General features: G+C 45.1%; 1 protein-coding gene across 1 annotated transcript; it reads right to left on the reverse strand.

Annotated features, from left to right (window-relative positions):
- Positions 1-1,148: 1,148 nt before the first annotated feature.
- LOC124545161 lies at positions 1,149-12,341 on the reverse strand. The gene is made up of 3 exons (XM_047123999.1): positions 12,243-12,341; positions 6,456-6,617; positions 1,149-3,102 (listed from the first exon to the last, which is right to left on the reverse strand). Exons 1-3 carry the CDS (start codon positions 12,306-12,308, stop codon positions 2,794-2,796), a joined length of 537 nt encoding a protein of 178 aa, XP_046979955.1. The 5' UTR covers positions 12,309-12,341; the 3' UTR covers positions 1,149-2,793.
- Positions 12,342-12,726: the final 385 nt, after the last annotated feature.

Consider the following 12,726-nt stretch of genomic DNA (forward strand, 5'->3'; position numbering starts at 1 on the left):
TGACCAAATGTATACCTGTTACTGACATTGTTCGATGGTTTACTAACCTAAGTCTTTCTCACATTCATGTGACGTTTTCAGTTTTGCGAAATTGGTTCAAATGGCTCTGAACACTATGGGACATAACTTCTAAGGTCATCAGTCCCCTAGAACTTAGAACTACTTATGCCTGACCGAGGCAGAATTCGAACCTGCGACCGTAGCGGTCGCACGGTTCCGGACTGTAGCGCCTAGAACCGCTCGGCCACTCTAGCCGGCTTTGCGAAATTCCAGATGTTTTTAATCGGCTGCCTGTTCTTCATTCAGACAATGCTTCCACTAATAGCACAAGGGCCGTTTATAGTTTCATCTTTATGTATCATTCGTTAACAGAATTCAGTCGTACTTTCACGTCAGCTCCACGGTTTCCTATAGTCTCTGTGGAAATGCTGTCTTCAGTGGCTGGCTTTAATTTGTCGATTCAAAGTCAATGCTCCAAACGCACGTAGTCCATTTATGTGGACCGCCGCTATCAAGTGTCAGATTTTTGACTCCTTTGCTCTTTATTGCCTTATTTTTGAATGTTTTGCGTCCCATTATGTTATCTGGATAATTTCACGATTCAACTCTCTGAACTTCAATGTTCTCCACTTTTCATGAAACTGTCATAATCACTTACAGCGAAGTGCTTAACCAGGCTTCGTCCAGACGAATTTTCAGAGAGGAAGGAAAAGATCGACGCTAAAGCTGTCAGAACAGTAAACTTGGCACTGAAGGTAGAACGTTGGATGTAGTGGATGCATACAGATGATAAGACTGACAGCAGATAGAAGAGTTAAATGACACCATCATTTGATAGAAACACTGACCACACGGAAAATTCGCCAATTAGCACATTCGTGTACTAGGTCGTATTCTGCCCAGAGATCTGTCATTTATGATAAAACCGGATACACAAAAAACTAAATGCTATCTGAGAAATTTGTTTTAAAGTTTTTTAGAGGTAGTGAACACCAGGGAGGCAATATTACCACATAACTATACGTATCATTTGTCATGGAAACAAATGGTTTCAGTAAATAAGAAAAGTATTCTTGAAATTATTTATTTTGCTAATAAATTACAAATAAAATATGAGTAAAAAATATAAATAAATTATATCACAGTATTTGCAAGCACTGAGATCACTCAATAACTCCATCTGAGTATTCTGTTTACGATTTCGAAAACAGTGTTACACACACACACACACACACACACACACACACACGCATGCACGTACACAAGCACATACATACACACATAAAAATCTATATACACAGAGTTGGCCATTCTGCAGTTTTATGTATCGATGCACTTGATCTGCTTATAAAGATGGCCTGACAAGGAACATAAACCTGCTGTACTCTTCACATCAACTATGTGATTACATGAATGGAGAAGGTGAAGTTTTCTGGTAACTTTTAGTTTCCTAAATCGCATCACGATGGAGATTAGCCACTGTTTCCATTGGTAAAGAGCGGTTTCTTCCATCTTTGTAGTGTATTTACTTGAGTTTATTCTATGAAAATCCCTGTAATAAAACTACTTGTCAGTATAGACTCAGAGATACGCATTCTTGTTCTTCACCTGCACAAAAGAAAGAACCGACAGGTTACAATATATGTCTGACGCAGCCCATACCCCACGGAAGAGAATGAACATTGCTGTTCAGCATGCATTAAATATTATGACTAGAATCCGCTCTACATTTTTAACGTTTCACTTTTATTTAGTTGTGTAGTTACGAGCAACAGAACTATACGTATTTCGTTGAGCAGTCCGCCCCTTCCTTCCACTAAATATACTACCAAAATACTGAATGAACAACACGTTATGTTCTATTTACTCCATCCAACAGACGGAGAGAGAGAGAGAGAGAGAGAGAGAGAGAGAGAGAGAGAGAGAGAGAGAGCTTTGAGAACCAATGGATACACTACAGAATAGTTCATCATTATAACCACCAATTTTACATGCAGTAACATACGAATTACTAGTTATGTGCTCCCAAAAAGGGAATCATGAGACTCTCTTGGGTATTTTCTATCCCGCACAATAGAAACAAACACTTTCCGCCACAAGCGCCAAACGAGAGCGGTGCTCGGGTTCATGTCGACAGCACCTAAGTGCTGGAGAACGCAAATGTCACATTCACAGTTTGTACTTCACAGGAGTAGTTGCGAGTCCTTGTACCATAATCGTAACAAAGTCGGTCAACAGCAGAGTACAAGCTGTCCAAAGAGGAATCCAACACAAAATCCACAACACAAAGAGGTCATTAACACTGGGCTATAGTACGATGTATCCTGAACAGCTTTGGAGTTGTGTACATTGAAGTAGACAGGCTGCTTGACGCCAGAGGGTTTGAGCAATAGAGTCGGAGTCTGCAGCTGCCTATAGCATGCCCTACACTGCCCGTATCGATATCATCACCCGGTGGTAGATCAGACATGTCCACACCTTCACTGTTGTTGGATGAGGACGCAACAGCGCATCTGGGGCTTTGGTTCAGTGGCATATTCATGGATTCTTGTGGTCGCGGTCCAAGAGGCGAAGTTGCACTTTTAGTTTTCCAAACATCACTGCATTGTGGAGAGTCAGCAATACTCACGGATACTGCCCTGATGTGCTATGAAGTTCCAGTTTGCTGATCCTCAGGATCACAGGGTCGTGCATCAGTATAGTTGTGGTGGCGACACAAGTGGACACGAACAGACAAGAAGACCTCACTTCACAGCTTGTCTCACCAGCTGAACCTGAGTAGGTTTTTCAGTATCACGGCAGCAGACCAGCCTCGTGTGCGATGACAACAGAGTAGGGCGGTGGCGAGTCGTCGGCAGCAGGAGCGTCCGCACTGTTGATGCGAGGTGGGACTTCGAGTATGACGCCTGCGGGCAAGTGGCACGTGCTGGCATCGGCAACCAGCACTATGGTGACGAGGAGTGCGAGTGCGGCGCGGGTGACCTCGCGAGTCTCCCACGGATCGGTGGGGCCCCACGCACTGTCCCCAATGGCCGCCGACCCCAGTGACACACCGCCGCACGCCGCGAACAGCACCGCCGCTGCCCAAACGTACAGCCGCTCCTGCAACCACGTACATACATTTCACTCTTAGCAGGCAAACACAGAACTGTTTCAATAGAGTGTATGAGTATTTGTGTGCATGTCCATGATCTCCTCACAAACCCCTGAATCGATTTCAGTCAAATTTGGCATAGAAAAAGCAGGCCTCTCGAGTATCAGCACTGTGAGATTTATAGCCTCCTAGCTCTAATAGGAGCGGAGACACGCGCGAAAACGTGTTTTTCCAGCCCCTGGCGTATAGGTTGCCTTGCACGGCATTCATGTTGTGTGGGAACAGTATCAGCCTGCCAAATCGACCTGCTTTGCATGGCAGTCTCCATGTCAGAGGCGAGAAACAGTTTTCTGGGTTCCAACATGATGGCAGATGTGTTATGTTGTAGTAGTATCGGCACACTCTATCGATCTGCACTGCATGCCAGCCTGTACATCAGGGGCAAATAAATGATTTTCCACCCCCTAATGTCTAGCCTGACATGTATGACAGGCGTGTTGCGGCAGTATTATCGGCTTGCGTTATTGAACTGTATTGCAAGGACTACAAATGCCAATTAGCATTGCTGGGGACAGGTTGAGAAAGATAGAGTTTGTGATGCATAGAGTGAAGTGGAGGAGGAACTGGACAGAGGGAAGGCTGCACGTGGAGGTGCATTAAGCAAGTGGCTATTGGATGGTGAGCAAGTGGAAAAGGAGGTGGAGGTGGAGAGAGAAAGAGAGAGGAGGGAGGAGGATATGATCAGAGGGAAGGGAAAGGAAGATATGATCAGAGAGAGGAGATGGAAGAAATGGACAACGAGAGGGGAGGAGGAGATGGAGAGACAGAGGGGGGGAGGCAAAGATAGACAAAGGTGTGAGGATGAGATGGACAGACAGAGGAAGGAGGAGGTGGACACAGAGATTAGAAGCTGTCTTCAGTATATGTGTTGAACACCTGCAAGGAAAGGAGTGGTGATAAGTAATACAGACTGGGCGTACAATCTGAAGCTGTCCTCTCACAGGCTGCGATTTCCAAAGTCAAGGCCAAACGCAACATGTTTCTGACGTCAGAATGTGGAAAATACACATTGCGAAGTTATTCTGAACATGTATAGCAATTATCGAACCAATCAAGTGATGTGAACGCGCATTAGAACATGAACCAGTGAAATGGAAGAACACCAACTACTTCACATGCAGGCCACATCTCGTTTCAGTACAGAGAACACCTTGCCTGCTTGGACACAGAGGGAAATAAATGTTTTGCTAAATGCGTTTAAAGAAGAATAGTGTCTGCAAAACGTCAAAAGTTCAAATTACCATAGGAAATATTGTTGGGTGGAGGCTCTATGCCATGTGTTTATTGAAGCGAAAAGCTAGTTTACGCTAGTCCCTTTCGAGAACTCGTGTGTAGTTTGCGCGCTTTGGCTGTAGCAGCCATTTTCCACTCGAGCATGCTACGTAACGTCACGGTACAGATAAGTAAGTTACTGTATGAGTAAGACAGATCGTTCCTTAGAGTTCCGCAGTGTGGCAGAGACCACATCAGCGCGTCGCTCATTGAATGCAATGCCCCGCTTGAAGGCGGACTTTGAAGGTGGGGGGGTGGGGGGGACAGTGACGGTGCTGGCGCATAGGTGAGAGGCTGGACTCGTATTTGGGACGACATCGGTTCAAATCCCCCGTCTGGCCAACCAGATTTAGATTCTCCGTGCTTTGCCTGCATCGCTTCAGCTGAGTGCTGGGATGCTTACTTTGAACACGCACCGCCAGTTTCGTTCTCCATTCCACTCCTATCCGAGCTTCTGCTTTTAACAATCTCGTCGTCGACGGTCAACAAACCTTTGCCTTCATTTCTTCTTTCCTTGCACAGTGACCGTCTTGTAAAAGAAATTTGTTTTTAAATTATATTTTTCATCTTCATGCTAAACAAATGGTATCATGGCCAGGTTCGTCTTCGTCTCCACCTAATACACGTGTCCTGAGCGACACACCAACGTCAGGTTTTGTTGCAAATTACGTAAACTGAGGATCGAGGGAGATGGCGCAATGGTTACCACATTGGGCTCGAATTCGGGAGGACGGCGGGTCAAACCCGCGTCCGGCCCTTCTGATTTAGGTTTCCCGTGATTTCCCTAAATCGCTTCAGGCAAACGCCGGAATGGTTCCTTTGAAAGAGAACGGCTGATTTACCTCCTCGTCGTTCCCTAATCCGAGCTTGTACTCCGTCGCTAATGACCTCGTTCCCGATGAGATATTAAACACTAATCTCCTCCTCCTCCTACTTTAATTCCTCGGATGGGGGGCTTAGTGATAACTGAAGTTCTTTTAAAAAATCTTAAAGCGTCGCAGAATCAATAAATAATGTGCAAAAAGATTTACATATGTGTGATCGAAAAGTCAGCATAAATTTGAAAACTGAATAAATCACGGAAAAGGTAGATAGAGAGGTACAAATTGACACACGTGCTTGGAATGACATGGGATTTTATTAGAACCAAAAAAATACAAAAGTTCAAAAATGTCCGACAGATGGCGCTTCATCTGATCAGAATAGCAATAATTAGCATAGAAAAGTAAGACAAAGCAAACATGATGTTCTTTACAGGAAATGCTCAATATGTCCACCATCATTCCTCAAAAATAGCTGTAGTCGAGGAATAATGTTGTGAACAGCACTGTAAAGCATGTCCGGAGTTATGGTGAGGCATTGGCGTCGGATGTTGTCTTTCAGCATCCCTAGAGATGTCGGTCGATCACGATACACTTGCGACTTCAGGTAACCCCAAAGCCAATAATCGCACGGACTGAGGTCTGGGGACGTGGGAGGCAAAGCATGACGAAAGTGGCGGCTGAGCACACGGTCATCACCAAACGACGCGCGTAAGAGATCTTTCACGCGTCTAGCAATATGGGGTGGAGCGCGATCCTGCATAAACATCGTACGTTCCAGCAGATGTTTATCAGCCAGGCTGGGGATGATGCGATTCTGTAACATATCGGCGTACGTCTTATCCGTCACGGTAGCATTTACTGACGTTTTGCTGTCCAGCGCCATCTGTCGGACATTTTTTTAACTTTTTTTTTTGTTCTATGTCATTCCAAGCATGTGTGTCAATTTTTACCTCTCTATCTACATTATTCCGTGGTTTATTAAGTTTTCAAATTTATACTGACTTTTTGATCACCCGATAGATTGCTTCTTTAGTTTTTACAAAAGAAATCTTAAATATCGCTTATTTATAGACTGACGGGGAATGGACCCGTAAGAGAACGCCAATACTGTCGCCAAAGTGCTGTTTAGCATACTACGCCATGCAGACATCTCATAGCAAAAGATAGTTTGCTGTCTGCCGGCAGCACGGTAGGCTGATACTTACGATGGCAAGTGGCAGCAGGTCCCCGCCGAGCAGAGCGAACAGGCGGCCCACTGCGATGAGACCGTAGCCTCCAGAGGCGGCCATCTGGAGCGCCGTCGAGGAGCGCTGCCAGCACTCGCCGTGGAGCGGCGTCAGCAACACGCCGCATATGCAGCATATCATCTGCGTAGCAGAAAAACACACCGTTGTTTCTCACCGCTTCTAGCTAAACCGTAGACTTGCTAAAAATGACTAGGGCGCTCACTGGCACTAGTGTAGCGCTCCCACATTAAAGCCACCATTTGCTGGATAACTCTGCGTTTGCACTTAGTGAACGATGTCAAATAACAGGGAGTTACGAATATATGTGCAGATACTGTAGCCATCGGTACTTTAATGTGTAATCACTTCTGTGGCCGCGCTTGATTAACCGAGCCGTCTTAGGCGCTGCAGTCATGGACTGTGCGGCTGATCCCGGCGGAGGTTCGAGTCCTCCCTCGAGCATGGGTGTGTGTGTTTGTCCTTAGGATAATTTAGGTTAAGTAGTGTGTAAGCTTAGGGACTGATCACCTTAACAGTTAAGTCCCATAAGGTTTCACACACATTTGAACATTTTTTCACTTCTGTGTCTTAGTTGTTTTTTTCTTTTTCTCTGCGTCAAACAATCTTCCTACAAACACTTTTCATAATTTACTATCTGATGTTTTTTGCGTGGTCGCAACTGCATCACTAACTGGACTATGTCTGCAGTATAGACTAACCGTTTTGCGCACACGCGTCCACGCTCTAACACTTGACGTACTGCCTATGAGGAAATATGCATTAATGGCCTGCTCCTGCCACATGTGGTTGGAGGTACTAACCAACCTAAAAAAATTGGCCGTGCGGTCTAACGCACGGCTTTCCGGGCGGGAAGGAGCGCCTGGTCCCCGGCACGAATCCGCCCGGCGGATTTGTGTCGAGATCCGGTGAACCGGCCAGTCTGTGGATGGTTTTTAGGCTGTTTTCCATCTGCCTCTGCAAATGCGGGCTGGTTCCCCTTATTCCGCCTCAGTTACACTATGTCGGCGATTGCTACGCAAACAAGTTCTCCACGTACACGTACACCACCATTACTCTACCACGCAAACATAGGGGTTACACTCGTCTGGTGTGAGACGTTCCCTGGAGGGACCACCGGGGGCCGAACCGCACAATAACCCTGGGTTCGCTGTGGGGCGGCGGAGGGGTGAAGTGGACTGCAGTAGTCGTGGGGTTGCGGACCACTGCGGCTGCGGCGGGGACGGAGCCTCTCCGTCGTCTCTAGGTCCCCGGTTAACATACAATACAATACAATACAACCTAAAAAATACTACTCCTAATACATTAACGGAGAAAAACTAATTCACTTTACGACCGAGAGCAGACAAGCAATTCTACGTGAAACAACCGCATAAATCAACGTGGGACGTCTGGTGAACGTATCCGTTAGGACAGCGCGGCGAAATTTGGCGTTAATGGGCTACGGCAGCAGACGACCGACGAGAGTACTTTTGCTAACGCCGCGTCAGCGCCTGTAGCGCCTCTCCTGGGCTCGTGACCATATCGGTTGGACCCTAGGCGACTGGAAAACCGTGGTCTGGTCAAATGAGTCCCGATTACCGTTGGTAACAGCTCATGGTAGGATTCGAGTGTGATGCAGGTCCCACAAAGTCTTGGACCTCAGTTGTCAACAAGGCACTGTGCAAGTTGGTGGTGGCTCCATAATGGTGTGGACTGTGGAATGAACAGGATACTCTGGTCCAGCTGAGCCGATCATTGCCTGGAAGTTGATATGTTCGGCTACTTAGAGGCAATTTGGAGCCATTCCCAAAAACGTCACGTTCCAAAACAACGATGAAATTTTTATGGATGACAATCCGGCATGTCTCCGGGCCACAGTTATTCGCAACTGGTTTGGAAAACATTCTGGACAATTCGAGCGAATGATTTTGTCACCCTGATCGCCCAACATCAATGCCATCGAAAATTTATGGGACATAATCGAGAGGTAAGTTCGTGCAGAAAATCCTGCACCGGGAACACTTTCGCAATTGTGGACGACTATAGAGGCAGCGTGGCTCAATATTTCTGGAGGGGACTTCCAACGACTTGTTGAGTCTGTGCCACGTCGAGTTTCTGCACTACATCAAGATAAAGGAGCTCCGACACAATATTACGAGGTGTCCCATGATTTTCGTCATCTCAGTGTAAGCATTAACGGTTTGCTCTTGGAGATACTAACTAATCTGAAACATACTACTCTGAATGACTATAATTACTAACCTACAAATAAAGTAAATACTGAAGTAATGTTGTTAAGGACACTGTCCTCAGTCACAAATAAAAATATCTGCACTTTCACCCCTAACGCCTTGTATGATAAAACATTGCATACACAGTGACTTAAGATATGCAAATAATGTTCAGAAGGACTTTGCATCCCTAAATAAGTGTGAAGACGAAGTGGCTAATTCAAACAATATTGGAGATCACAGTTATCCAGGTCCAAGCAGACTGAAGAAAAATATGATAAAGTTGTGGAAAGGAAGGTAGATAAAACTGTGCCATGCAAATATAAATTCAAGATTAAATAAGCGCAGAAGACAGATATTGAGGATGTACCAGCAAATATTAAACAAGAACCGAAATTGAAAACTTTAGTAAACGATAAAACAATCCCATCATCTGCTACTTCGTAATTTTTATGCAACTGTCTTGAATTTATAATTTCCTGAATTTTTGCTTGTACATGTAAGAAACGAAATCTACATTCTTAAATACACATCTGTAACCTCCCGACCTTCAATGTGGATCTAATTCAGTAAACTAAGAAATTACTCTCATTAAAGACAGGCTTGTTTACTCAGTAAGAATTGTAAAGAAAATACCCTTTTATTTCGTACTTCAGCTTCCTTTCAAATAGCTAGACCAATATTCATATTTTTGCCCGCAAATGGCGTCTCCAATTCGGAAACAACAGTTAAGGCGTGGTAGGGGCTTGCGTTAAACACGGCTGCCAGTACATTCTCCATTCCGTACTGCATAATAAAGATACAGTAGCAGGTGAAGTTTGTGAATGATGCCAACACGTAAAGACCATTCGACAAACGAAATAAAAATAACAAGCACATCTGAGCCTGAAGCCAGTTAACGACCGTAAAGCAAACAAGGAGAGGAATAACTGTATGACCCTCGTACTTCCACGACCATGGTCAGTTACGAAGCACATACTTCGTTATCCTGACGAAAAGCACCTGCAGTCTACAAACCATAACATGGTCCACACACACGCACTCACACATGCACATGAATTTTAGTGAACCTTAAATGAAGTTTGAAAAATAGCTATGAAGTTGCATGAGTTCCATGCTTACTTGTGTTACTGATGTATGAAAGCGAGATCAGATAAGACAGAGGGAAGAACTAAATTAATGTATAAGTAAACAAATCAAAATGCGACGCCAGCTAGTTACTTTTTCAGACGATGTAACAGGTTAAAGATCGTATGAAATACAAACAAATACTACAGTATATTATTGGTAACTAAAGAAAAATACGGAAAAAAATAAAAAGTGCAAAAACCGTGCGTATCTGGACATAGATTCTCAGGTGATATAACGGTTCTTACTGAAGGCAAGTAAGATCTCAAGTAACTATTAAGTGACTTGGGCAGGTAATTTAACAAAGAATCTCGAATACTGGCAAACCAAAGAACCATACAAGTTGAGATGAACAGCAGACAGAACAATAACTACTTTCTAAAGATTAAACGTGGGGAAGGCCCAGTTGTGGAAGAAATAATTATCCTATACTGGAAGCAATGTAACACCAAATGGCTAAATTTTGAAAAACGAAATGTTAGGACCGCTTTGAAATCGCCACGGAACGCATTTTTCACAAAAACAGGAGAAAATTCTATTAAACATACGACAAGGAATAGAATTTTGCACTTTATTTCCGATGCACACGTAAACAGACGAAAAAAGATATACACTTGGAAAGTGCGAGAAGTGCGATAAAAGTCACACTGATTTAAATGCATAAATGAGGAAAAGAATCCCTTAACAGCCAATCGATCGGCGGAACTCCGCTTCTTACTCAGAATAAACCGTTCTTCATCAATTGTGACACCTGTTCCACATCCCGTTGATACTGGTATATGCAGACATCATTTGTGATCCGTTTCTTTTCATGAATTCCGATGCTTATTCTTACAGAATGCATTTGAAGGATGACATTCAACACGATCATGGTACTCCCAGTCGAATGGAATCCTGTTGAGGATATTCGCCATATGCATGGCGGGTGCGTTTGCAGCTAGGCCAGTACCGCTAGCATAGGGCTGAAATGCTTCCTTCAAAGACGCCACGGCCCTTTCTGTCCCCCCTCTTCTCCGGTGGAGCTGGTGCTTCGCCCCCACAGGCCTCGGCGATCTGACATCAACTGGTCGGAATCAGTGTCATCAGGGACTCGACGACACGTAAAACCATCCATTCATATTTAATGCACCAACGATACAGAGCAATTTAAAATGAATATAGTGTTTATGAACAGTTACAACTATGTAATGCACAGCGATACATGGATGTGATACATGGAAAATTATCACAGAGAATGAAAAGGAAGTCCAAAATTTTGATCGTCACCCAAGAACAGAGAATTAGGAGTCGGATGTCAACACAAAAATTGTTCAGTTCATTTTCCTTCATTGAGCTAAGTGATTCAACAAACATTTCATTGCCGCGCGGGATTAGCCGATCGGTCTAAGGCGCTACAGTCACGGACTGTGCGGCTGATCCCGGCGAAGGTTCGAGTCCTCCCTCGGGCATGGGTGTGTGTGTTTGTCCTTAGGATAATTTAGGTTAAGTAGTGTGTAAGCTTGGGGACTGATGACCTTAGCAGTTAAGTCCCATAAGATTTCACACACATTTGAACATTTTGAACAAACACTTCCTTGGTCATGCTTGGGTAATGGCTGATACTACCGCTTTAAGTGGGATTCCACCGATTATATCTTTCAGCAAGACGGAACAGCCTCACAACTTGATATCGAGGGTGTTGCCTCGGTCATATTGAACACCACTACGCTGAGTCCCGCTAATGGCCACATGAGTCTCCGAAGCTAACACCTATGGATTTATTTTTACGGAGTTTTGTGAAAGACCTTACGTGCGTGCTTCCCTCACCGAAAACAAATGCAGAACTGAAAATGCTATCGCGTTGGTTGGTTCCAATGGCTCTGAGCACTATGGGACTTAACTTCTGAGATCAACAGTCCCCTAGAACTTAGAACTACTTAAGCCTAACTAACCTAAGGACATCACACACATCCATGCCCGAGGCCGGATTCGAACCTGCGACCGTAGTGGTCGCGCGGTTCCAAACTGTAGCGCCTAGAACCGCTCGACCACTCCGGCCGGCATCGCGTTGGTAGCTGGGCATACGTTTCAGAATGTTTGGCGTGAAATGGGTTATCGCATAGATATTGTCCGTGTAACCATACATAAACCATATGAAACAACGTAAAAAAAAAAAGAAAGTCGAACTTTCTTCTACACTCTCTGTCGTTCTTCCAGTTGTAGTGCTGTGCATTTAATAGTTACAGCCATTTGTAACTGCTACGTTCATTAACAGTTGCCGTGCATGTAGAAGCAGATAATTGCACGCTCTCGTTCATCGGTACGCGACCGCGACTACGCTGAGTAGGTAATCTTGTAACGCAAAGACACAACGCGACAGTAGTCGTTGGCAACACCATTACATAGCGGCGCGAGACGGCGGGCTCACCATTTCTGTGCAGATCATGAGCACTCGCATGTTGTGCACCTCCCTCGGCGTCATGGCGTTCCCCATGACCGGCGCGCAGCAGACTGCTCCTCCAGGCCGGGCGCCACACCGCTTTAAGCTCCCAGGCGAAGCGTGCCCGCTGCACTGGCAGACTTCCGTGTAGTCCGCGGGCGTCGTCTCGTTGACGTCACGGCGTTTGTCGGCCTCTCGCAATGCTGAGCGTACGGGCGTGTTATCCACCGTCATAGAACCGTGTGTATCTTACTTCCGTTAAAGCGAAAGGTCTGGGAACAGTGAACCCCGGTCGGAGCGTCTCTATCTGTTACAGCCTTATCTTCAGCGCTTAGGACGTGAATTGCAATGTTTTCTCTCACAACACAAGATGTACGAAAACGCTTTTCGCCGATTCACTTTTCCGAACCATTGCTGATATTAACTGGGAACCAAGGAGATACCAGACATCTGCACCGTTGAGCTCAGTTTA

This window comes from Schistocerca americana, chromosome 1, assembly GCF_021461395.2.
Source record: "Schistocerca americana isolate TAMUIC-IGC-003095 chromosome 1, iqSchAmer2.1, whole genome shotgun sequence".
NCBI classification, from domain to species: domain Eukaryota; kingdom Metazoa; phylum Arthropoda; class Insecta; order Orthoptera; family Acrididae; genus Schistocerca; species Schistocerca americana.